Source organism: Prunus mume, linkage group LG6 (genome assembly GCF_029339155.1).
Source record: "Prunus mume cultivar Tortuosa linkage group LG6, ASM2933915v1, whole genome shotgun sequence".
In the NCBI taxonomy this organism is placed as follows: Eukaryota; Viridiplantae; Streptophyta; class Magnoliopsida; order Rosales; family Rosaceae; genus Prunus; species Prunus mume.
The window spans coordinates 2762627-2789300 of NC_142703.1; the positions used below are offsets into that span (position 1 = coordinate 2762627).

At 37.8% G+C, this 26674-nt stretch overlaps 2 protein-coding genes and 1 pseudogene across 4 annotated transcripts; all 3 read left to right on the forward strand.

Annotated features, from left to right (window-relative positions):
* Positions 1-5067: 5067 nt before the first annotated feature.
* On the forward strand, positions 5068-9436 carry LOC103336283 (putative serine/threonine-protein kinase At1g54610). 3 transcript variants are annotated; one of them, XM_089053774.1, is made up of 7 exons: positions 5068-5700; positions 6142-6423; positions 6514-6831; positions 6922-7143; positions 7629-7735; positions 8540-8642; positions 8967-9436. In XM_089053774.1, exons 1-7 carry the CDS (start codon positions 5308-5310, stop codon positions 9291-9293), a joined length of 1752 nt encoding a protein of 583 aa, XP_088909900.1. In that variant the 5' UTR covers positions 5068-5307; the 3' UTR covers positions 9294-9436. The 3 variants fall into 3 exon arrangements, with proteins under 3 accessions (XP_088909900.1, XP_008237549.3, XP_088909901.1); XM_008239327.3 differs by having other exon boundaries at positions 7641-7735; XM_089053775.1 differs by having other exon boundaries at positions 7641-7735; positions 8976-9436.
* A 2888-nt stretch (positions 9437-12324) lies between these two features.
* Positions 12325-15640, forward strand: LOC148915822 (cysteine-rich receptor-like protein kinase 15; annotated as a pseudogene).
* Positions 15641-23375: 7735 nt separating this feature from the next.
* Positions 23376-26241, forward strand: LOC148915823 (cysteine-rich receptor-like protein kinase 10). Its single transcript, XM_089054471.1, has 7 exons — positions 23376-24124; positions 24304-24446; positions 24529-24650; positions 24787-24997; positions 25118-25358; positions 25483-25630; positions 25936-26241. The coding sequence occupies exons 1-7, from the start codon at positions 23376-23378 to the stop codon at positions 26239-26241; spliced, it is 1920 nt and encodes a 639-aa protein (XP_088910597.1).
* Positions 26242-26674: the final 433 nt, after the last annotated feature.

Below are 26674 nucleotides of genomic sequence, written 5' to 3' on the forward strand. Positions count from 1 at the left end.
CAAAAATCCTAACCACTCGCTAAGAAATTATTTCAATAAAGGTTACCTAAAACTTTTGCTCTAAAAAGGCCATTGAAGAATTATGCAAAAGACATGACGGCTGTGAGTTTGGTTGGTATTTGGCTGAGCAATATTTTGATACAAGCAAAGATGATGTTTTTGACCCAAAAAAAAAAACAAAACAAAGATGATGTTGCCCCAAAACATAAAATCAAATCCAAACAGAAATAAATAAATAATTATGGGTTAACCACAAGCACGGTTCTCATCATAAGCGACAAAACTTTCACAATGATCACATGCATAACCAGTTTGAAAGAGGCAGCGATTATTACTACCAACTCCACCATGTCCACAAAGACAAGCACAAGCATGGGAGACGAAAGCATTCAAGTGTTATACAGAAAGTTGATGAAAATACCGGATACGGCCAGAAACAAGAAAGGAGACTAACAAAAGATTATTCATAGTGACCAGACCAGACCAGACACAATCAAGTGAAGCAAGGGTGAATTTGGTATGTTAATCTTCATGCTAAACAGAGAGAGTACTGGCACTCACAGTTTTATGCTCTTTCAGTGAAATTTCTTTTCCTGTTTATATCTATTATCTTTGGGTGGTGGGGGAATCTAAATGTAAAGATCTTGGAGAGGTGGAGCCTATCGAGCGACGACGTTTTCATACCACATTGTGTACTTAGAGAGGTGGAGCCTCTCGAGCGACGAGGTCGGTTGCTAAAACAAGTTTTGTAATATTGTTTATTTTTATGGGTTTGGATCTTAAGCAATAGTATTAAATGGGTTTTGGGTAGTGAAATGTTTGGGTGAAAAAGGCTATACAGGCCTAAAAAAATATAAAGAATGAAAAAAGAAAGCCCAAAATCCTACAGTCAATGAGGAACTATTAGAAATCAGGGTAGGTGCTTCAAATTGCCTTTCTTATCAAGCTAATGGTGGTGCACTCCATGCGTTTGACAGAACCAACGCAGCGTGCAAAATTTTTTTTGAAAAAATTCTGGCCAAAAGACATCGTTTTGGGCCGCACAAAGAAAAAAGAGGAGGAAAATCAAATTCATGCTCTTTCAACAAGACTTGCATTTTGTGGGCTAAACAAGGGATTCTTTCTTAAAGCAATTCTTTCCGTGAGCTTTTTAAACAACAATTATTTTAAAAAGGTAGTCATTTTGTGGGCTTTAAGCTATTATTTTTTATTTTTTTGGGTATGAGATATTTCAGAAATCTCGTTGGCAACAATTGTAGGTTAATTGTAATTCTATTTTTTCGTATGACTTATGAACGACATTGGTATTGTTAAATTGTAAGGATATTTGGTTGATAAATTTTTTATATAAAGCTTATATCCTTTCAAAATTGCAGCTCCGCTAATGTACACTATATTTATAATTTTCAATTTTTGTTTATTAAAAATTTGTTTTTGTTATTAAAAAAAAATATATTATATTTATTACTTTATATTTTTAATTGCCGTATCCATGATCTATCATATTCTAGTTTGAAGATTTGCCGTGTCGTATCATGTTGCAATATATTGGTGGTCTTCAGTCAAATGAATGGTTTATGGGCATGTATTGAATGTTCTGATGACACATGTTGGGAGAGGAGGGAACCTCTTGGTAGCATGTTGTTGGCTGCTTGCTCGTATGGATGGAGAAATATGACCTTGTGAAAGAAAGAAACGATGGTTATGGATGACGTAAGACAGGTGCAACGGATTTATGTTTACCTGTAAACATTTGTGATAAGCTGTTCCAGGCATGTCCAAAGGAAAGGAGATCAATCAATCCTTGTATGAATGCAACAAAGTTGTCCCTTCAATTCTCCGAGGAATTTTTCGAATAATAGCTGATCAATCCTTGTACATGACCCCAATGAAGGAAGGAACCAACAATTTGCCTGCCAATAAAATCTCTATAAAGGTATTTGGGTACCAACTTTGAAACAAGTTTCGCTCTTGTCGGAACACAAAGTAATTCAGATCCGGTTCTTCTATTTTTGATGAAACTGAAAGGAGGATTATCAGAAGAGGTGTTGGGAGTGAAGAACTGTAAGGTCTCCTCTAGAAATGGCAATCCCATTGAACCTGGTTGCAGTTTTGCCATGGCATTTGGAATTTCTCCACCTGTAAAAACCCAATGTGTCATGCTTTTAATAGCTAATGCTGCCCTGCACAGAACCCACATTTTTGCCATACTATCAGTCCAAGTTCAGAGGAGATCTTTTACTAAAGAAAGAACTTTTATGTTAGAAGAGGAGAAGGAAGTATGGCTGGCATGTCCCTGAAAACTCATTAGAATATGTTGAATATTCTATGAATTCCTTTACCTCTTCTCTTTTTCTGCTTCCACCTTTACATGGAGATAATTAAACATTGAGAAAGATCAAGGTAGAAGCATGGAACTTTGTATTGTATGCCCATATTCATTTATTTATTTTTTTCTTTATTAAATTGCATAATACATTTCACAATAGTAGTTTGAACCCATGACACATTTATGGTGTGTTTACTAATCATGAATTGGAATTCTCATCATGAATTGAATTTCACCTATGGAGAATTCCTGTGTTTACTTCACATCAAAGATTTGAAAAGTAAATGGGCCTACGCAAAATTAGGAATTGAATTCTTGATTTTGGAGAAATTCAATTCTTAAGTGGGAAGTGGTATTCTATTACTTGGAGAACTCATTAGGAATTCATCTTTTTTACCCATTATATTCTCACACAATTTTCAAAATTCAAAATTTGCTATATACTTTAACTCAACAACGATGACATTTTAGTAATTAGTACCACTCCTATTCCAATTCCATATGGTTTAGTAAACAACTTCAATAGGAATCCGGAATCTAACTCTCCTCAATCCATGGTTTAGTAAACTATTTCAATAGGAATCCGAAATCTAATTTCCTCAATCCAATTCCTCCTCAATTCAATTCATCATCAATTCAATTCCTCATAATCCAATTACGGATTAGTAAACATGCCATTAAAGGAATTCCAAATCCTAATACTATCTCCAACCATATTGGGGCTAAACTCAAATTTTCACCTCTCCAAAATACAACTATTCATGTATTCTTAGGTTAAACTATTTTTTCCTCAAACTCTGCAGACTTATAATTTGAGCTCGCAATTTTATTGATATTATTTTTATTTAAAACTTCGTGATTTAATTTTCTAAACATTTTAACCTAAAAAAATTGAAATTTCATAAACATAATATTTTTTCACTTAAAGTTAAAATCAAGCCGAAATTGATTAAAACATTGTTTTTTTTTTTAAAGAAAATTATTTTTATTAAGATGCAACATTGGTTTAAAAAGCAAAAAGTGAGCAAGCTTTTTCAAAGAGAGTCGTTGCCCTTTGATGTGAGCCTTCCACGTGTTGGAATGAAGGAGAGGAATGGTGGACAAAAATCTTTCACGCGGACCCACTCTGCATTTCCTTCACGTGGCCTTGATTGCAGGCATGTTAGGCTCCACAAAAATTACCAGTCCAAGATATTGCATGTCCAAGATATTGCATGTTAGGCAATATCCAAAGTGGAATTCTTGTCATTAAAAAAAAAAAAAAAAAAGTGGAATTCTGCCCAAGATATTGCATGTCCTAAATTTCTACCGCCCAAATACATGGTTGGAGATGGTCTAATCAATCTAACTGTCCCTCATGGGACTATGTTGGTCTTTGTTTGTAGACAGACTATTTTTTATTATAGAAAATATTCCAACTGAGAGAAGGGCAAGCTTAACGTTCCAGGTTTTCAAAATAAAAGTGCATATTGTTTGTGCAAATAATCTCACGGGAGAATATTCGCTTATAGATCCTTCAACCTTCGATCTTTCTTCTCTCTCTTCCTCGATTCTCAGTTGATAAATAGACCACACTGTTGGCCAACGCCTAAGTTAGTTCAGTGTTTGTAGAAAACAATAGCTAAGCAAAGGCTAGTGTTTACTTCGGGTATTTTTCTCGGGTATAAGGAGTGTTTAGATGTACCTTGAATGATGAATGAAGTCATCTATTTGTAGGAGCTTCTACTAGAGAATATGCAGTTTATTCTCTACCCAAATTCGTAGGGATCGAGTCGGACTGAGATAATATCTGATTTAATGATATTATCTCTTTTTATGGAGATAATATCTTAATTAAATGATATTATCTCTTTTTATGGAGATAATATTTGAGATAATGACATTATCTTCTCTTTATTAGGATAATATCTTAATTAATGATATTATCTTATTAAATAAAGATAATATCATGTTAATTAAGATATTTATCCCAATTAATTAATTGGCCAGATAAACTGGTTCAATTAATTAATTAAAAGAGATAATCTTCTTTTCCACGTGGCGCGTTGTGATTGGAGACGAAAATATCTGCTCCCACACATATGAATAGAAATTTCTTGTTCAAGTATTATGTGAACGAAGTAATTTCTAACACTAACAATTGTGTTATATGTGTAACCAAAACTCATAACAGGAAGTAAAAATATGAAGAAAAAAAAACAGAGATGGGAAAATGTAAATAGAGTAAGTAAGGAAAATAACCAAAATAAACGACTTAAACATTGTGAAACCAAATCTATTACAATAAACAGACGTGGTAAAACAAATTGCATGTGTGCTTGCGCCCTTATATACAGTAATTTAGACAATTGCTTGTATATAAACAAGTCCAGTACAACAAATGTGTCGAATTGACTGAGGAATTAATAAGGTAACTGTTGACAAAAAAAAAAAGGTAACTGAACTATCTAGCTAGTTACAATTCTCATCACAATTGCAAATTTAGGAAATTAACCATGAAATCTCAATCAAATTCAACAATCTAGACCCACCAAATTGATCAAACCTTCAAGAACAAAAAACATGAACATGGACCCAATAAAGCCCAATATCATCCTTCTCCTTCAAGCCCCATTGAGAATGTAAAACTCGGCCGAACCCAAAAGCTTGAAATTCATTGTCAAGTGGGTGTTTTACACGTGGCCTTGCCCTCCTCTTTACCTCCTCCGAGAGTTTCAAATCAGCGAGAAAGCCAAGAAAAGGAGCCAATGAAGACAAGGAGCTCTATTTTCTCCCGCACAGTACGCCTACAAATTGCCGTCCATGGACGGCCAAAATTCCCCATATTCGTCTGTACTCCCTTATCTCTCTGGCTTATTCTGTCTTCCTTTTTCCCTTCTTCTACTTCTTCTTGCTCTCTGCTTTGCGCTGCTCTGCTCCAACCCATTACTCAATCACCAGCTCAAAGAAAACCAAGACTGGTCTAGACCCACAAGCCAATGGGCTGTGTTCAGGCCAAGCCTGTCACGAATTCCACACCTGGGGGCTTAGAGAAGCTGAAACTGGAAAATGGGTATGTGGGAAATGGCGGGTTTAATGCTCACAGAAGATCAACAGGCCAACCACAAAGGGACTCTGTTAAGCAGCATAGGCATGAACCCATAATTTCAAATGCTGAGCCTGGTAGTAGAAATGAAAAAGCAGGAGATGAATGGGTGGTGTTAACTGGTAGTGATGGAGATAAAGATGATGGGCATGTTTCTCATAAAGTTTCTGTTGATGAGGAGGAGTTGGTGGATGGGTGGCCTAAATGGCTCACTGATAATATTTCAAGAGAGATTTTGGCTGGCTTGGTTCCCAAGAGTGCTGACTCTTATGACAAGCTGGACAAGGTTTTATTTTCATACTCACTTTCAGATTTTTGTGTTGATTTGGTGTGCATTTGGTTAGAATTATACTTGTTATGTGGCAGTTGTCAAAAAGAAAAGAAAATGGTAATTGGCATGTTATATGGCTGCTTTTCTGTACTAATTGGAATTAATGTTGTTCTGATGGTTTGCTACATGATATCTTGATTGGTTTTTGGATGTAATAACAAGCTAAGTATGCTGGACTACTGAAAATTTTGAGTGTTCTCTTGTTCAATTTGTGGGTGCCCATATTTCCAAGTCACTGAAAGTTTTAGATATAAAATCTTGATTTGGCTGTTTTTTCCGACTAATCTTGTTAATCAAAGAAAGCATAAATTTATTAGTTGGCTAGATCATTGTTGAGAGGAGGCTGGAATTTGAACTTGGTTTTTCTTTTTTCTTTCTAAATGTTTGCACTTGTAGGTGGGCGAAGGAACATACAGCAATGTGTATAAGGCTCGAGATAGGGACACTGGAAAAATTGTGGCCTTAAAGAAGGTTCGGTTTGATACATCAGAACCCGAGAGTGTTAAGTTTATGGCTCGGGAGATTATGTTTTTAAGGAAATTAGATCATCCCAATGTGGTTAAGCTCGAAGGATTGGCCACGTCAAGAATGCAGTACAGCCTCTATCTTGTTTTTGATTTCATGCGTTCAGATTTGGCAAGAATTATTTCCAGCCCTGAAGGGCTTACTGAACCACAGGTTTAAGTTCTCTCTTAACTCGTTGGTTCTGTATTTGGATGCTTTGATTTGTTGTAGAGTCTCAGTTTCTAACTTGAACTATTGACACAGGTCAAGTGCTATATGCATCAACTACTTTCAGGTCTGCAGCACTGCCATGAGAGGGGAATTATACATCGGGACATCAAAGGATCAAACCTATTGATAGATAAAAATGGAATGCTGAAAATTGCAGATTTTGGGCTTGCAAATTATTATGTTCAAGATCCTAAGCGCCCTCTCACAAACCGAGTTGTGACACTTTGGTACAGAGCTCCTGAGCTGTTGTTAGGTTCTACAGATTATGGAGTTGGCATTGATCTTTGGAGTGCTGGTTGCGTCTTGGCTGAAATGTTTACAGGGAGACCACTTCTGCCTGGTAGAACAGAGGTAATTTAATATTGTGTGTGTGTGTGTATGTGTATGTTATGATCTTACTATCGCTGGCTAGTATCTCAAACACATTTTACTTGCTTTCAGGTTGAGCAACTTCATAGGATATTCAGGCTTTGTGGTACACCATCAGAGGAATACTGGAAAAGACTAAAGCTGTCTACAACTTTTAGACCTCCACGTTCATACAAACCCAGTCTTCAAGAAGCTTTCAAGGATTTCCCTTTTTCTTCTTTGAGTCTGTTGAGCACTCTCCTTGCTTTAGATCCTGCCTATCGTGGCTCTGCTTCTTCGGCTCTCAGAAATGAAGTAAGTACAGATTGAAAATTTTACGCTTTCAATGAAGTTTTTATTCCAACACGTTCCTTTTGATTGCGAGCAATGTTTTTGCATCCATTTTTTTTTTCTTCACATATTCTTAAGTCTCTAATAAATAATAATGACCAAAATACTTTTATTTGTTTATTAATTACTGCACTTTTTGCAAAATGTTTTGCTAACCCTGATGTATGTTTTCCTGTTTTTTTAACTTTATTGTTCTTAGTATTTTCTTCTAGCTGATATAGTTGAGGAGTTACAAACACATAAAGTTAATCCACTACGTTCAGAATTGATCCACTGAAAAGTTGCACCTATTTGAAAATCATCTCTTTCAATTTAGCTCTTTTCCTCCTTAATTTTTAAGCATCCATGCCAGGTAGTATGAATTCTAATTTTTTCTGGTGTTGAATTCGTCTTGCAAGTGCTCATGTGACGCACGAATTAATTGGTGAATATTGTATACTAAAAAGTAGGTCTGCTTACAGTTCTTTTTCACAAGCCCCTTGGCGTGTGACCTTTCTGGTCTACCTGCAATCTACAATGAGGATGATGAACTGAAACTAGCCAAAGAGCATAGAAAGTAAGTCGACACTTTCCTCTCTTTAGATATACAATGAACGTATCCAACAGCATGACATAAACATCAAGATAATTGGTTCATTGTCACTAACCATGGCCTTCTAACTGAACTTGGTTTTCCTCCTGCTTCCATTCATTTATGTCTTTAATGGATTCAATTGTATGGTAGATTGGGGTTTCATGAGTTACAGGCTCACAAAGGCATGATCCTGGTGTCCTAAACTCATGAATACTCACACACAAACATGCTCTTGCAAGTAGAAGAAGTACTTAAAAAAGTAGTTAATCCTGGACTATTCACTCGATGGTTAAAACCTCAGCCCTAAATAACCAAAGATTAAAACACTATCGTTTAGAGTTTGAATGCTATCCGTACTCCATACGAAGAGATCTAGTGGCCTAAGCTTAGCTTCTTGTTTTAACAACGTACTAAAGCATGTATTAGCCTATATGGTTGACAGATGGAGATAAAAAGGGAGCTATTTACAATTTAGCACAATTTGAGGGGATATTACAACTGACCCAGGAGATGTAAGGGAAGAGCATGTATTAACCTATATGCATGAAAACCCTGCAACCATTAAGCTAACAAAGGGAAATTATATTTATAATCAACTTGATATTTAGATTTATTACTGACTGAACTCAGGTAGTACCTTGTAAAAAGTTTAGGCGATGGCTACCACTTATTATTTCGGTACCACTATATGTTGCAGTTATGTACTAGGAAAATAATTTCCTAATGTGAGGATTTAATGTCTAGTTCATTGCTTGAGGTATCTGATTATTTTTCTCATTTTAACAGGTCTAGGAATTCTAAAGTAAGACGGTCTCGAACACAACGAGAGCGTCGGAGACAAGATCTATCTGCTGAAAAATTAAAAGAAATTTCTGCATCTTCAAACCAGGTAAATGCCAGTCCTTACTTTCAGCTTTCCGGGCATGTCTTGTCTTATGGCGCATGAACAATTTTCATAATTAACTAAGATTAGCCAACTACTCATTTAAGGGGAAGGGAAAAGAGAGAATTTTAAAAAAAGGAAGAAAAAACAACTATTGTTGTGGGAAAACCTCCTCTAGCTCTTTCTCACCTATAGTGCTGTAAGGCACACCTTTCTTATTTTGAAACATAGAGATGACCTCTATTTCCACTGGAAAAGCAAAAGGGCAAGTTACTCTATTGCATGTAATATTCTTTCTTGGTTACTAAAGATTAAGTACTATGTAAGTAGGGTCTTCAGGAGATGGAGAAAACTGCTGATTCAAATTTCGAAAGTGAAGAGCCAGGTAGCACTACCAGTAGCAACTCCTCTAGTGTACATCATGCAGGCCGGAAAGAAAGCCCGATATTCTCCCCTTGCCCAGTTCAAGGGCATCCCGATACCACTACGAACATGAAGAACCTACCTCCATTACCCAAGTCTAAAGCGCGCACCACCAAGTATAACAAAGACGGTAACATGTACAGTTCAAATCAGATTAGCAGGTCTGCATCCAGTAGAGAATTCAGAAAGTTAAATCAAAGGGACCAATTAGAAGTCTATGCTGTTGATAACTAGGCCACATGAGATGACCATGTAGAGCTGAACCGTATCTTTTTTGTTCTATTCTTATTTTCCTCTACTGGGTATTGTTGACCAACATGAATTATCATGAATTGGGTATTTTTATAATGCAATGGTGATCCGCTCTGTGTTTGATATGTTGCTTTTAGTGAGGCTGCTGAGGATAAAAAAGAAAATCAAAGCTAAAAATGCATTTCTTCTTTTAGGGGATTGATTTAGTTGTGACATTTGCAGTGATCCCGAGTCAAGGCAATTTGATCCACCCGTAAATTATTATTATTATTTTTCAATTTCTCACAATTTATTCCAAGTGAAATGTTGACATCCATTTGTGGCAGGATATATGGTTGCATATAATGATTTGTCATGCGTACCACTCGTATTTACTCATTCATTTCAATTTTCATGCATATGTCAAACCCTTTTTTTGTTTTTTGGGTTGTAGTTTTACTAGTTCTTACCATGGGTAGGCTGTAGTACTTTTTATAAAATTAAAATATATTACATTACTAGTTCTTACCATTGTTTGCTCCATGGTACTTTAACATATTTCTAGAAAAACTATAGAAACAGTAAGTATCCAAACAAAAATAGTTTTAAGCTGTTGAAAATTCCTGACCATTGATGGACAAAATTCCTAGTCATCAGTCATTGAAGTGAAATCTCACCGATTCAACCTATGAGCTCCTATAGTAACTAGCTTTTGATTTAGTAGTATTTTTTTTTTCTATGTTGAAAGAGATTTCAAGTTAAAATTCTCCATTGTTCATTGAATTTTTTATATATATAAAAATAAAAATAAAATAGCGCCAGGGAGCTCTTGATGCTTTCATTTCACAAATTGCAACATAATCTTCTTTCATGTGTAAGCAATTTGTTGAGGCCCAAAAAATCTAGGCTGGGCCCAAATATATTTTAATGCGGAAAGTCCTTATTCAAGCAACATGTCACGCTACAAACTTAAGTTTCTATCATTCCTTGAGTCCGAACATATGGGTAAGCATGAGAGAAAACCCAATAACCCATCACCTTAAGAAAAGGCCCAAACATCTTAGAAAAATATCTAATAGCCATAGCCCATAAAAATCCCATCAGCCAAAGCTTGAAATCAAAGGAACTCAAAAACCACTAGAAGCAAAACAACCCAACCCAGCACCTTATAAAATATCCAACGTCGTGCATCTCTGTTAAAACCAGATCGCAGCCAAACCACCAAAACCAAGCCATGTGCTGATCACCTTTTTGACCAAGCACCCTTACCCATTCTTTCCTCTTCAAGCTTTGGTGAGAAAACAAGAAACAAAAGTGGGTGGCTCCTCACCCACATGGAGAAGTCCTGCTGCCCGAGGACCTTGGAACTCCAAAAAGCTTCATGCCTACATGCTTAGGCTAGGGAAGTTTCACCAAATAGGATGGAATGGAAGAAAGTGAAGGAAAAGAGGAGAGGGTGGTTTGATAAAATTAAGGTTTCCAGCACCTATAAAATGAAGCACTTTCTTCCCAGCAAGGACACACACAACAAACCGATCGAAGGCAAGCATCCCCTCTGGAATCCTTCAATTTCATGCTTTGTTCTTCCATCTTCTTCCTCTCTTTCCATAAACACACATCCAGAGAGCAAGCATCATCTCTCATCCCTGAAACCCCTGCAATTTCGAGCCTTACTCCTCCATCTCTCCCCATTTTCTCTTCAGAACCCAGAATGTTAAAGCCACCCATGCTTCTATCTTCTTACTCTCTTTCCGATCGAAGGGAAGCAACCATATCCAGAGAGAGCAAGCATCACCTCTCATCTCTGGAACCCTTCGATTTCAAGCATTGTTCTTTTATTACTTCTCTTTTCTCCTATGCAATAGAGCTTGGACGCTTTGCAAAATTACCCCAAAGCACTGGTGCATCCACCATAGTTTGTCTTTCTCTCTCTCTCAGCAAATCCTCATAATAAGAAATCGTATTCAAGCCTCTGTTCCTCATAGGAAACCCAAGCCTTCTCTCTCTCATGCTAAACTCACGAATGCTCAGCTCCCATGCCACAAGTTTCTCATGTCAAGCCAAGAATTTAAAGCACATGTTGGTTTGCATTGGTGAAGAAGACCAAAATGCTTCCTAAGGCTTAGCTGCCATTTCGAAACAATCTTGTGATCCTTGAATTGACTCAAGGGGCAATTTCACTGTTTATCTTTTAGCCCAAACCCATTATAAATAAAAAAACCCCTACACAATTAACTACTGAAGGAATGTTTTGACATATTCTTTATATTTTAATAAATATATATCATCCGAGTTTGCTAGAAGCAGATGGATGCTCCCCACTCCGGATTTTAACAGTATGCAGACAACCGCATTAGAGAAAAATATATATATATATATATATATCTTCAGACCAAGAAAATGTAAGCAATTAACTACTAGGTTTAAAATAACTAGGCTATACAAAATTCTAGCCAGATGACATGTGGCGGCACATGGTGCTGAGGACTCAAGATCAAATTGGCAGTCTAAAAAACTAATATCTACGTAGTCTAAATTTTTAGGAGTTTGGTTAGTATTATTTAAACCCTTTTTTTTAATTTAAAAAAAGACAACTTATAGTTTGGGGACAAAGTTTTTAACTAAAGGGTCTTGCATACTAGTGATATCAGGTTCTAACATTGTATGTGAGAAACACAGACACAAAAATAAAAAAACACAAAGACAGATACTTTTCAACACACAGACAGATACTTTTCAACACACGGAAACATTGAAGTGAGTAGCGCGATTTTAGGGTCAATGTCCTCGATGAAGAAATTGTATTGATAGACATACATTCATTTTCGTAATAATATTGATGTGATCATTATAATAGTTTTATTGCCAAGTCTTTCTGGTCGTTGATTCTAGAAGTAGAGCCAAAAATTCTTAGAGAACTGCCAACGACCTAGTTCTTGTTTAGATTCAAGTCAAGCTGCGCGTATTGTTGGGATTTTGTTATGTTTATATACACACCTTAGTTTCCATGCAAAATATCCGATTAATAAAAAAAAATGATCCTTTTCTACTTTCTCTCCTCCATGCTTATTGTTAGCTTCCCCACTGAAGCTGCATACATCGGCCATAACTGCTCAACTTTGGCTGGCAACTCCACCTCCACCTTTAAATCCAATCTTAACCAGCTCCTCTCAACCCTTTCCTCCAACTCCAACCGCAACGACACCGCAGGCTTCTACAACGCCACAGTCGGCACCGCCTACGGCCTCTTCCTCTGCCGTCCGTGATGTGTCTGCCCGTGTCTGCGAAGAATGCGTGGCCAACGCAACCTCGGAGGCGCTCCTACGCTGTCCCGACAACCAACAGGCCGTGGTTTGGTACGACGACTGCATGCTACGCTACTCAAACCAGCCCTTCTATTCTGAGGCTGCCACGTCTCCTAATATGACAGCCTGGAGCCCGCGGGATTTGACAAAGTACGTGGCGGAACCAGCTGAGCTTAACGATGTGCTGGTTACGATTTTGGACAACTTGGTCCCCAAGGCAGCCAACGCCACCGACAAGTTTGCGACGGAAAAAGCAACTATTACGGCGGACCTGATTCGTTGTATACGGTGTACAGCCTCGGGCAGTGCACGCAGGACCTGTCTGCCGCGGATTGCAATGCCTGCCTCCGGGAAGGGGCGACGCAGTTGGTGCCGGAGTAAGCAAGGAGGACGAGTTCTATATCCAAGTTGTAATGTTAGGTTCGAATTGTACCCCTTCTACCAAGAGGTGACAAGTACCACAAAACCATCGCTTGCACCCGAGCCATCACTCCCTGCCTCCACCCGCCTTGCCTCCATCGCTGCCACCTCTACGCCATCTGCGCCTCTGTCGACCAGACCTGGTAAATATTCTATTACAACTATTAATGTTTTATTATATATGGATTGATATGAACATTTTGTTTTTACTACATTGACTTATTATCTTACTAATAAGTCTTTTTTTTATAAATAAATAAAAAATAATAACAAGGGAAGATTAGAACATAAATCTAGACTAAAAGCTAGTTGGCTAAAAAAACATAAATCTGATCGAAGGAAAAAGAAAAAGACTTGCAATTGTTAGAGGGGAATTAATAAATGTTTTGGCAATCTTCCTTTGGCACTTTTCTTCTTGTTCATACAGGACGAAGCAAAGTCACATTCATAATCATCGCTAGTACTCTTGGTCCTGTTTCTTTCTGTGTGTTCGTTGTAATTGTGGCCGGATGCTTCTTTCCCAAGAGACTGAGAAGAGTCAGAGAGAAATACCAAGCCAAAAAACAACAGAAAAAAGGTAAAAACTGAATAAAAGATTTAGTCTAGTCTTGGAACGCAAGAGATCATTAATTCCTTCGTTTTCTTAAGACCTTTTCTAGTACATCTAATCACTTGTTAAACTCATATTTGCTTAGTTGGAAATGATATGAAGACTGTTGAGTCCTTGCAATTTGATTTGGGAACTATTGAAACTGCCACAAACAAGTTTTCAGACAACAACAAATTAGGTGAAGGAGGATTTGGTGCAGTTTTCAAGGTATGAAGATACCTCTTTGCATGTAGAGAATAACTTTTTACTATTTGTACTTTATTAGAAATTCTTAGCTTGAAGATCATGTAGTTCTGAATTAAGATGATCGAAGAATGGAAATGACTATATATAATTAACCTTGTAGGGAACACTTGGTAATGGACAAGAAATAGCAGTAAAACGGCTATCAAAAAGCTCCACACAAGGTGTGCAAGAATTCCAGAATGAGGTTGTATTGGTAGCCAAACTTCAACATAGAAATCTTGTGAGGCTTCTGGGATTTTGCTTGGAAGGAGAAGAAACCCTACTTGTCTATGAATTCATGTATCCAACAAAAGTCTCGATCACTTTCTATTTGGTTTGTGAATATCATGAGTATCTTTGTTTGTCAATATATATATATATATATATATATATATATATATAGTTCTAAGTGGTAAATTAATTCAACCTTGAATGTAACATGTGTTTGATAAATGTTTGTGTAGAACCCACAAAACGATAGCAGCTGAATTGGTTGAGACGCTGCATTATAATAGGAGGAATTGCTCGAGGAATTTTATATCTTCATGAAGATTCTATCTAGACTTAGAGATATGCATCGTGATTTGAAAGCCAGCAACATCTTATTAGATGGCGATATGAATCCAAAAATATCAGATTTTGGCATGGCTAAAATGTTTCTACTTGATGGTCAAACTCAAGGAAACATAAAAAGAATTGTCGGTACTCTGTAAGTTCCAATTTATATAACTTTATATACTTTTTGTGATATGATGCACCACAAAGAAGAATAATGTATGATAATTTTTATATTTTAAAACTCTTATGTGAGTGCATTAATTTTGATATGCCAATGGTTACATGGCTCCAGAATATGCAATGGAGGGATTGTATTCCATAAAATCTGATGTCTTTGGCTTCGGAATACTCTTGCTTGAGATCATAACAGGAAAAAGGAACTTTTTAGGTTTCAAGAATGTGTACCTACTCTTCTAGCATATGTAAGTATGTAATTACTTAGTTTGAATACTAGCTAGCCTCCTTTCCTTAAAAGTAATCGTTCCTAGTTATCTACCAATTACAGTTTAATACGTATGCAAAAAAAATTAATTTTTTAATTTTTAATGCGTTATTGTTGTATATATATAATTTCAAACAGTAATTTGCACCAAAGAGAAACGATTCCTTTCAGGAGAGGAGCCAAGCAGTCCCCTAAGTTAACTATCCAACATTGTTGTCCAAATCATTATTTTGGTAGCTCTCAAAGTGTAGTGCTCTTTACATCCTTAATAAAGTACTATTGCTTGAAGGCTTGGAAATTATGGAATGAAGGGAAGGTGTTGGAGTTGATGTATCCACTATTATTGAAAGATTCATGCAGCCTAAATGAATTTTTGAGATACATCCACATTGGACTATTGTGTGTTCAAGAGGATGCAAACAATAGGCCAACCATGTCATCGGTGGTTCTAATGCTGAAAACTGAAACTATTAGTCTTTCCAAACTTGAGAGACCATCTCTCCCTCTCATTTCTTCCCCAACCACCTTCACTTTCCACCCTTCACTTCTTACATCTACACTATCCTCGTCTTTTCTCCGTTGTGATGTCGCCCATCCTTGGCCAGCGACTTCGTCTCATCGCCATTTTTCAACCACCACCTTTTGCTCCTCAGTTCTGCTTCCACCGCTCCTGTTGTTCTTCCTCGGTGGTGTGTGGTGGTCTGTGGCTATTAAAGTGCATACTGCACTTAACTCTTGGATTATGGGAGCGCTTCCGCACCGGTGGCTTGCTCACCCCCATCTTCGGTAGGCCTCTTTGGTACCCCTTGGTATCGATTACTTCTCCATGGTGGTGGTGGATCTGCTTTGGTGGTGTTGTTGGCTTGCTTTGTGGTGCAGTTGCTCCTGTTCTAGATCTAGGTTTTATGGGCTTTGCTATTTTTTGGCTTTGTATCTTTGGGTCTGCTTTATTTGTTGGTGTTGGCCTACATTTGGATTGAGTTTTTCTCATTTTGTAATGTTTCCCATTATTAATGAATAGATTTTCCCTTGACCCAAAAAAAAAAAATCTGAGCGACCTGCATTTTTTTACTGGAACTATTGGTTTTCTTTTTTAAATTGTATGAATTTTAAATTATTTAAAACTATATATTGTATTTTAAATACACGTGATACTATAATTTAGTAGATGTGGGCTCCATATATATATGCCACATGAACAAACTTATGGAGTTTTTTTTAAAATAATTTATAAATTCAAAAATTTAAAAAATAATTTAAAAAATGAACCCCATTTATGAAACATAAACCCTTGGTTTTTTTTCATTTTTAAATTTTTATGAATTTTAAATTATTTTTTAAAACTTCATTAGTTTGTTGATGTGGCATATATGTGGAGCTCACATCTTCAAAATATAGTGTCACGTGTATTTAAAATGCAATATATATTTTTAAATAATTTAAAAAAGAAAACCAAAATTTTATGAATTTTAAATTAAAAAATTAAAAAAATTCACAGGGACCATATATATATATATATGTCATGACTAACAGAGTTTTTGACGGAACCTATCGGCAAGGACCATTTGTGATCACACATACTAACCTTGAGGATCACGAATGACCAAAAAAAAAAAAACATTAAGGATGCAATATGATAGTTTCGTAAACTTTATAGATATTTTGTGATATTAAGCCTTTAATAAATATATATTGTTAGCTTATGACTAGATTAGTTGTCATCTTGTGAAACACAAGTCCAAACACAATTCCTTGTTTCATGGAACCTTTGTTTCATGGAGGACTATCTCTTCTCTCCTTATCTCATGGAGACCTTGTTTCCTAGTTGATAGTTATGTAATTAATGTAAAATACTACTTGTATAAATGAGTTAAGTGAAATAGGAAGAAAACAAGTTGAAGAAATAAGAAAATGTTTGTGTTGTTCTCATTCTCTCTATATTTTCCACTTGTTCTATCCATATTTTCCAGTTTTGACATGGTATCAGAGTCGCAATCTTGCTTACTATAGTCTTGAATCTTTGTTGCTGTCATGGGGGAAGATGGTTTTTTCCATCTCGGAAGTAGCACACCATCGATCCTGCTACTCATTCTCAACCTACCTTCACCGAATTTGCTACTCAAATGGCTGAATTCTTGAAGACACAAGTACCGACATCAACTTCGACTTCAACCCTGACTATTACTTATGAAACCTTTGCTGCACAAATTGGCATTAAGTTGGATGGCTCCAACTATGCCTTATGGTCTCAAGTTATTCAGGATGTATGTTGTTGGCAAAGACAAGCTGGGATATCTCATTGGCGAACTCCCAGCACCTTCTTAGATAGACTCAACATTCAATCGATGGCGAACAAAGAATGTAATTGTGAAAGGATGGCTAATTAATTCTCTAGAACCAAGATTAATTGACAACTTTATTCGATTGAAACTTACTTTGATGGCACTGACACTTCTCAAGTGTATGATATTAAAAGGTGAATCTCCCGTATGCAATAAGGGAGGAGGGGTTCGATTGAAACTTACTATAATGATCTCCAAGGCTTATGGTGAGAAATTGATTTTCGTCATCCGAACAAGATGGAGTATGAATCTGATATCAAGAAATACAACGATATCATCCAGGAAGATCGAGTTTACATCTTTTTGGATGATCAATTGGACAAAGCCCGAAGTGACGTGCTCCAGATGAGTTCGTTTCCTACAAAAGGAAGGCACCGATCATCTCGCCCAGTTCTAGCATCTAATTCCCAAGTTGCTACTCTTCTTCAGCTGCAGCCATTTGCCAACAAGACTGTTTCACCTTCTCGACCCAAGGCTTCTAGACGGAAGTGGTTGCACTCACTGCGGGAACCCGAAGCATACTTGAGAAACCTATTTTAAGTTGTATGGCTATCCAGATTGGTAGGAAGGTGTCAAGGCTCATAAACTTGCTCGAGGATTAAGCCATGCTGCAGTGTCACATCCTGGGACCGGCTCTGCTGTAGCACTATATTGTCCGCTTTGAGCCCCCCTCTCTGCCCTCACGATTTTGTTTCTGGGAACTCACGAATAACTTCCCAGTGGGTCAACTATCCTGGGATTGCTTTAGCCCTAACTCGCTTAACTTTGAAGTTCTCATGACTCTGAAGCCAGTGAGCTCCCAAAAGACCTCGTGCTAGATGGAGGCGGGTATGTACATATAAGGCACATCACCCCTTCTCCGTTGGTTGATGTGGGATATTACAATCCAACCCCTTTAGAGGCCCGATGTCCTCGTCGGCACACTCGCACCACACGACATAGTGGCTCTAATACCAAATTGTCACATCCCGAGACCGGCTCTGCCGTAGCACGATATTGTTCGCTTTAGGCCCCCCTTCTGCTTTCAAGGTTTTGGTTCTGGGAACTCACGAGCAACTTCCCAGTGGTCACCCATCCTGTGATTGCTCCAGCCTCAACTCACTTAACTTCGGAGTTCCCATGACTCCGAAGCCAATGAGCTCCCAAAAGGCCTTGTGCTAGATAGAGGCGGGCATGTACATATAAAGCACATTACCCCTTCTCCGTTAGTCGATGTGGGATGTTACAGCCCGTGTCACTATGGATCCTCCGCTCACTTTAATTCCTCATGAAGGATCTATCCCAGCGCCCGAAAATAGCTCCCAGACTCTCAATGACTCAGGTAACTGTAGATATGCAATTCATACATATTATACAAGTGACTCCACTAGTTGTATTATTGATTTAGGAGGCACTGACCATATGACGTTTGATCCAACCGATTTTCTGAGTACAACCACACCACAACGAACAAGTATTGCCAATGAAAATGGTGTCACCTTCCCTATGATCGGCGCTGGAACTATTGCCCTTTCTCCATCCCTTTCTCTTCTGAATACTTTGCTTGTTCCGTCATTGTTTAATAAAATCGATGTTTGTTGGCCAAGCTACTGAGCAACTAAATTGTTATGTATTCGTGTATCCCAACTTTTGTTTGTTCTGGGATATTCTCACCAAGGAGATCGTTGGTCGTGGTACTAAGAAGGGGGGTTGTACTATGTGGATGATTTCAGCGTGAGAAAGGCACATAGTGTGAAGCACTCATTGGCCCAGAAGGATCACCAACTTTGGCTATGGCATTGATGTTTGGGGCATCCATCTTTTGGCTATATGCAACATTTATTTCCGGATTTGTTTTCTAGTTCTTGTACTACTGATTTCCAATGTGATATTTGTATCCTAGCCAAGAGCCACAGAGTCTCTTATCCCTTAAGTACGAATACAAGTGTTACTCCATTTGCTTTGATCCATTCTGATGTTTGGGGTCCTTCACTTATCTCCACTACTTCTAGATTCCGGTGGTTTATCACGTTTGTAGATGATTGTACCCGCATGACCTGGCTCTTCATGATGAAACATAAAACTGATGTGTTTCCTATATTCTAGTCATTTCACAAGAAAATTGAAACTCAATTCTATGCCAAGATTTAGATCATTCGCTCCGACAATAAGGGCGAATATAACAACCATGACTTTCAAACTTACTTCCAAATGAACGGCATTATCCATGATACCACTTGTCCTCATACTCCTAAACAAAATGGTGTTGCGGAACGGAAAAACCGACATCTTCTTGAGATGGCATGTTCCCTTCTGATTGGAGCTCATGTTCCTCACCACAATTAGGATGATCTATAGTTACGGCAGTCTACCTCATCAATCAAATGCCTTCCAAAGTTTTGAACTTCCAAACTCCGTTGCAAGCACTTGCCCACCGTGGGCCCTTGCCCTACGTTCATATGCTTTTGCCCCGAGTCTTTGGCTACGTGGCATTCATCCACCTCCATAAAAATCAACGTGGCAAACTTGATCCATGTGCTCTCCGATATGTTTCTATAGGTTATGCTGCTCATCAGAAGGGATATCGGTGATATTACTCCTCTAGTTGTCGTACCTATGTTACTTTGAATGTCACTTTTATGGAATCTGAGATGGTCTTCCATGACCTAATGTCCAACTCTTCGCCTCATAGGGAGATACAAAGAAAAGCAGTGAGCAAGGAGACTCTCGGAAATCAAGAAATTTAAGACTATAGCAAAACGACCGGTCTCTGGTCATCTCAAAGCAGTTATCCAGAAAATGTAATCTACCCAAAAACGACCGGTCGAGAGGAGCCCAGCGACCGATCATTTCGAAGTAGTGAGCAAGCAAATGTGACTTGCCTAAAAATGACCGGTCGCAAGGAGCCCAGCAATCGGTCGCCTCGAAGCAATGATCTAGAAGATAAAACATGCCGAGAAAAGATCAGTCGCGAGGAGCTCAGTGACCAATCTCCTAAAAGCAGAAAGCATGACATTTTTGAATACATCGGCGATTGTGACGAAGACCCCCTCATACCTGAGTACCCGCTGATCAATCTCCTAATAATAATCCTGAGGTAAGTGCTTCTACTATATCTACTAATTTAGTTGATGACTCTATTAGATACCAATTATTTGTTAGACAGAATCGTGAAAAATTGCCAACTCTATATTCCTCGGATAATGGTAAAGCATCGAAGTTTCCAATTGCAAACTATGTTTCTACTGAAGAATTATATGAACCTCTGAAAGAATTTATATATCAATTATCCGCAATTCATATTCCAACAAAAGTGACTGAAGCATTGAAAGGTTCAAAATGGATTCAAGTAATGAAAGAGGAGATGAAGGCTCTAGAGAAAAATCAGACATGGACATTGGAAAAATTACCTCAAGGAAAGAGGACTGTTGGATGCATATGGGTGTTCACTCTAAAATACAAGGCTAGTGGGTCTATTGAAAGCTATAAAGCAAGGGTAGTGGCAAAGGGATACACATGGACTTATGGTATCCACTATGAAGAAACCTTTGCCCCTATTGCAAAACTCAACACCATTAGAGTGATATTGTCCATTGCAGCAAATCTTGACTAGCCTCTCCACCAATTTGATGTGAAGAATGTCTTTTTGCATGGAGAACTCACAGAAGAAGTATACATGGTATGTTACATCTACTCCTGCTAATGTGGTGTGCAGATTACGAAAGGCATTGTACGGATTGAAGCAGTCTCCCCAGGCATGATTCGGGCGATTTACCTTGGCAATGAAGAATTACGGTTTTAAGTAGAGTAACTCCGACCATACTCTGTTCTTGAAACATCAAGAAGGAAAGGTAACAACTCTAATAATCTATGTTGATGATATGATTATTAATGGGAATGATAAGCAGGCAATCTCTCAACTATACAACTGTTTGGCAAAAAAGTTTGAAATGAAGAACCTTGGTGGACTCAAGTACTTCTTGGGCATTGAAGTTGCTCAATCAAAGCAAGGCATATTTCTCTCCCAAAGAAAATATGTTCTAGATTTATTGGCAAAAACAGGAATGCTAGATTGCAAACCCAGGACACTCCAATTGTCCAAAATCACTGTCCTGGAGAGTATCCCGATCAAGTACCCACTAACGAAGAAAGATATCAAAGATTAGTGGGGCAATTGATCTACTTGTCACATACCTGACCCGACATCGTGTATGCTCTGTAAGTGTTGCTAGTCAGTTTATGCCTTGTCCAAGTGAAGACCATATGGATGCGGTTCTTCGGATTCTTAAATATTTAAAGTCGACACCAGGAAAAGGACTTATGTTTTCTAAAAATGATCATCTAAATATCAATGGTTATACTGATGCAGATTGGGCGGGGAATATCATTGATAGATGATCAACATCAGGGCACTTCACATTTGTGGAAGGTAACTTGGTTACTTGGAGAAGCAAGAAACAAAATGTAGTTACCTTGTCTAGTGCAAAAGCCGAATTTAAAGGCATGACCAAAGAAATGCACCTGCAGTGTGACAACAAGGCTATAATATCCATTGCACACAATCCAGTTCAACATGATCGCACTAAACATGTTGAAGTGGATCGACATTTCATTAAGCAGAAACTTGAGGCCAAAGAAATTCAGCTTCCGTTTGTCAAGTCAGAAGACTAGTTGGCCGACATATTAACAAAAGCAGTTTCCAGTAGAGTATTCCACAACTCACTGGTCAAGTTGGGCATTGGCAACATTTATGCACCAACTTGAGGGGGAGTGTTAGCATATGACTAGATTAGTTGTCATCTTGTGAAATACAAGTCCAAACACAATTCCTTGTTTCATGGACTCTCTCTCCTTGTCTCATGGAGACCTTGTTTTATGGAAACCTTGTTTCCTAGTTGATAGTTATGTAATTAATGTTAGACACTACTTGTATAATTGAGTTAAGTGAAATAGGAAGAAAACAAGTGGAAGAAATCATAAAATGTTTGTGTTGTTCTCATTCTCTCTATATTTTCAACTTGTCCTATCCATATTTTCCAGTTTTGACATATATTATCCAAGTTCGCTAGAGCAGATGTGCTCCCCACTCTGCAACTGAGTTCGAATCCCCTTTCCTATAGTTTAGATTAGTTTAGCAAATGTGATTCCCACTCTGCATCCGAGTTTGAATCTCCCTCCCCTTAGTTTAGATTAGTTTAGAGTATAATATTGTTTGTATAATACATATAGTCTTTCTCATGTATGCATGATGTTAAAATCCGGTTATGCTTTTTTCAACTTGTTTTTTCAGATAGATTGGATATCTGCAATTCCAAGTGGTCCATAATTTGCCAATATTCATTTTATACATAAGAAATCATGGGTTTGGGGTTTGGGAACACGTGCAGATGCAGAAGAAGAAAGCATATAAAACACATATAGGAGCGTACCACTTGGAATGGCAGGAATCCAATCCAACTGCAAAACACAAGTTGCGAAGGGGACGCTTGGATTTTAACAGATATGCGGGCATCTGCATTAGAGAAAATATATATATATATATCTTCATACTAAAAAAATGTGAGCAATTAACTACTAGGTTTAAAATAATTAGGCTAGACAAAATTCTAGCCAGTTGACATGTGGCGGCACATGGTGCTGAGGACTCAAGATCAAAATGGCAGTCTAAAAAACTAATATCTACATAGTCTAAATTTGTAGGAGTTTGGTTAGTATTTAAACCGTCTTTTTTTTTTTTTTTTTTAAATTTTAAAAGTCAACTTATGTTTTGGGGACAAAGTTTTTAACTAAAGAGTCTTGTATATTAATGGTCTCAAATTCGAATACGGTGGATTGTGTGTGAGAAACCACTTCCTCTGTAACTATATACTAAAAACAAAAACAAAAAAACAAAGACAGATACTTTTCACACGGAAACATTGAAGTGAGTAGTGAGACTTGCCCAATGTCCTCGTCATCGATCTTGATAAAGAAATTTTATTGATAGACATACATTCACAATAATATTGAGGTGATCATTATAATAGTTTTATTGCCAAGTCTTCTGGTCGTTGATCCTAGAACTAGAACCAAAAATTCTTAGAGAACTGCCAACGACCTAGTTCTTGTTCAGACTCGTGTCAAGCTGCGTGTATTCGGATTGTGTTATGTTCATATATACACACACCTTAGTTTCCATGCAAAATATCCGATTAATAAAAAACAATGATCCTTTTCTACTTTCTCTCCTCGATTCTTATCGTTAGCTTCCCCACTGAAGCTGAATACATCGGCCATAACTGCTCAACTTTGGCTGGCCACTCCACCTCCACCTTTAAATCCAATCTTAACCAACTCCTCTCAACCATTTCCTCCAACTCCAACCGCAGCGACACCGCCGGCTTCTACAACGCCACCGTCGGTACCGCCTACGGCCTCTTCCTCTGCCGCCGTGATGTGTCTGCCCGTGTCTGCAAAGGATGCGTGGCCAACGCAATCTCGAAGGCGCTGGTACGCTGTCCCGACAACCAACAGGCCGTGGTTTGGTACGACCACTGTATGCTACGATACTCAAACCAGCCCTTCTATTCTGAGGCTGCCACGTCGCCTGTGCTGGTATGGTCTTTCAAGAAGAATGTGACACAGTATCAGGTGGAACCAGCTGAGATTAACGTTGCGCTGGTTAAGACTTTGGACAACTTGGTCCCCAAGGCAGCCAATGCCAGCGACAAGTTTGCGACGGAAGAAGCAACTGTTTCGGCGAGCCTGATTTCGTTTACGGTGTACAGCCTTGGGCAGTGCACGCAGGACCTGTCCGCCGCGGATTGCAATGCGTGCCTCCAAAAAGGCTCGACGCAGTTGGAGCCGAGTATGCAAGGAGGACGAGTTCTATATCCAAGTTGTAATGTTAGGTTCGAAATGTACTCCTTCTACCAAGAGGTGACAAATTCCACAAAAAGGTCGCTTCCATCCGAGCCATCACTCCCTCCTCCACCCTCCTTGCCTCCAACGCTGCCACCTCCGCCATCTGCCCCTCTGATCGACCAGACCGGGTAAATATTCTATTACAACTAAATGTTTTATTATATATGGATTAATAAATGTTTTGACAATTTTTCTTTGGCCCTTTTCTTCTTGTTCATGCAGGACGAAGCAAAGTCACATTCATAATCATCGCTAGTACTCTTGGTCCTGTTGCTTTCTGTGTGTTAGTTGTGATTGTGGCCGGATGCTTCTTTCCGAAGAGATTAAGAAGAGTCAGAGAGAAATACCAAGCCAAAAAACAACAGAAAAAAGGTAAAAACTGAATAAAAGATTTAGTTTAGTCTTAAGACCTTTTCAAATACATCTAACGCTTGGAAAACTCATGTTTGCTTAGATGGAAATGATATGAAGACTGTTGAGTCCTTGCAATTTGATTTGGGAACTATTGAAACTGCCACAAACAAGTTTTCAGACAACAACAAATTAGGTGAAGGAGGATTTGGTGCAGTTTTCAAGGTATGAAGATATCTCTTTGCATGCAGAAATAATTTTTTAATTTGTACTTTATAAGAAATTCTTAGCTTGAAGATCATGTAGTTCTGAATTAAGATGATCGAAGAATGGAAATGACTATATACAATTAACCTTGTAGGGAACACTTGGTAATGGACAAGAAATAGCAGTAAAACGGCTATCAAAAAGCTCCACACAAGGTGTGCAAGAATTCCAGAATGAGGTTGTATTGGTAGCCAAACTTCAACATAGAAATCTTGTGAGGCTTCTGGGATTTTGCTTGGAAGGAGAAGAAACCCTACTTGTCTATGAATATGTATCCAACAAAAGTCTCGATCACTTTCTATTTGGTTTGTGAATATCATGAGTATCTTTGTTTGTATATATATATATATATATATATATATAGTTCTAAGTGGTAAATTAGTACAACCTTGAATGTAACATGTGTTTGATAAATGTTTGTGCAGAACCCACAAAACGAGAGCAGCTGAATTGGTTAAGACGCTGCATTATAATAGGAGGAATTGCTCGAGGAATTTTATATCTTCATGAAGATTCTAGACTTAGAGTTATACATCGTGATTTGAAAGCTAGCAACATCTTGTTAGATGGCTATATGAATCCAAAAATATCAGATTTTGGCATGGCTAAAATGTTTGGACTTGATGGTCAAACTCAAGGAAACACCAAAAGAATTGTTGGCACTCTGTAAGTTCCAATTTATATAACTCTATATACTTTTTAAGATATGATGCACCACAAAGAAGAGTAATGTATGATAATTTTCATATCTTAAAACTCTTATCTGAGTGTATTAATTTTGATATGCCAGTGGTTACATGGCTCCAGAATATGCAATGGAGGGACTGTATTCCATAAAATCTGATGTCTTTAGCTTTGGAATACTCTTGCTCGAGATCATAACAGGAAAAAGGAACTTTTTGGGTTTTGACAAATGTGTACCTACTCTTCTAGCATATGTAAGTATGTAATTACTTAGTTTGAGTACTAGCCTCCTTTCCTTAAAAGTAATCGTTCCTATTTATCTACCAATCACAGTTTAATACGTATGCAGAAAAAATTAATTTTTTATTTTAATGAGTTATTTTTGCATATATATAATTTCAAACGGTAATTTGCACCAAAGAGAAATGATTCCTTTCATGAGAGGAGCCAAGCAGTCCCCTAATTTAACCATCCAACATTGTAATTGTCCAAATCATTATTTTGGTAGCTCTCAAAGTGTAGTGCTCTTACATCCTTAATAAAGTACTATTGCTTGCAGGCTTGGCAATTATGGAATGAAGGAAAGGTGTTGGAGTTGATGGACCCACTACTGTTGAATGATTCATGCAGCCCAAATGAATTTTTGAGATACATCCACATTGGACTATTGTGTGTTCAAGAGGATGCAAACAATAGGCCAACCATGTCATCAGTTGTTCTAATGCTGAAAACTGAAACTATTAGTCTTTCCAAACCTGAGCGACCCGCATTTTTTACTGGGAGGTCTGAAAACCACCACCGTCAGATTGGTGCTTATACTTGCAGTGTCAATGGTTTGACGGTTTCTGATGATATGCCCCGTTGAGGAAAAAGAAAAAAAAAACAATGCATGCCAGATTTCTGAAAAGAGATAGAGATACAAGCTCAAATACAAATGTTCTAGGCGGGCTTGAGGTTTTCCCAGATTTTTTATGTTCTTTTTATTAACAATTTAACAAATTCTTATTCATGAGATTTTGAAGTCATGACATGTTAAACAAATTGGAGACTGTAATCCCAGTTGAGCAAAATACTCATTGGCAACCATATTGCTGTCGAATGCAGTCTAATTAACTTTATGATGATTCAGTTGGTCTTCGTTTAGCAACGTACTAATGCATGTATTAGCCTATATGGTTGACAAATGGAGTTAACGAAGGGAGCTATTTATGATTTAGCACAATTTGAAGGGATATTACAACTGACCCCGTAGTTGTAAGATGGCTCATAACATCACTATGAGCCGAGCTCCTCAAAAA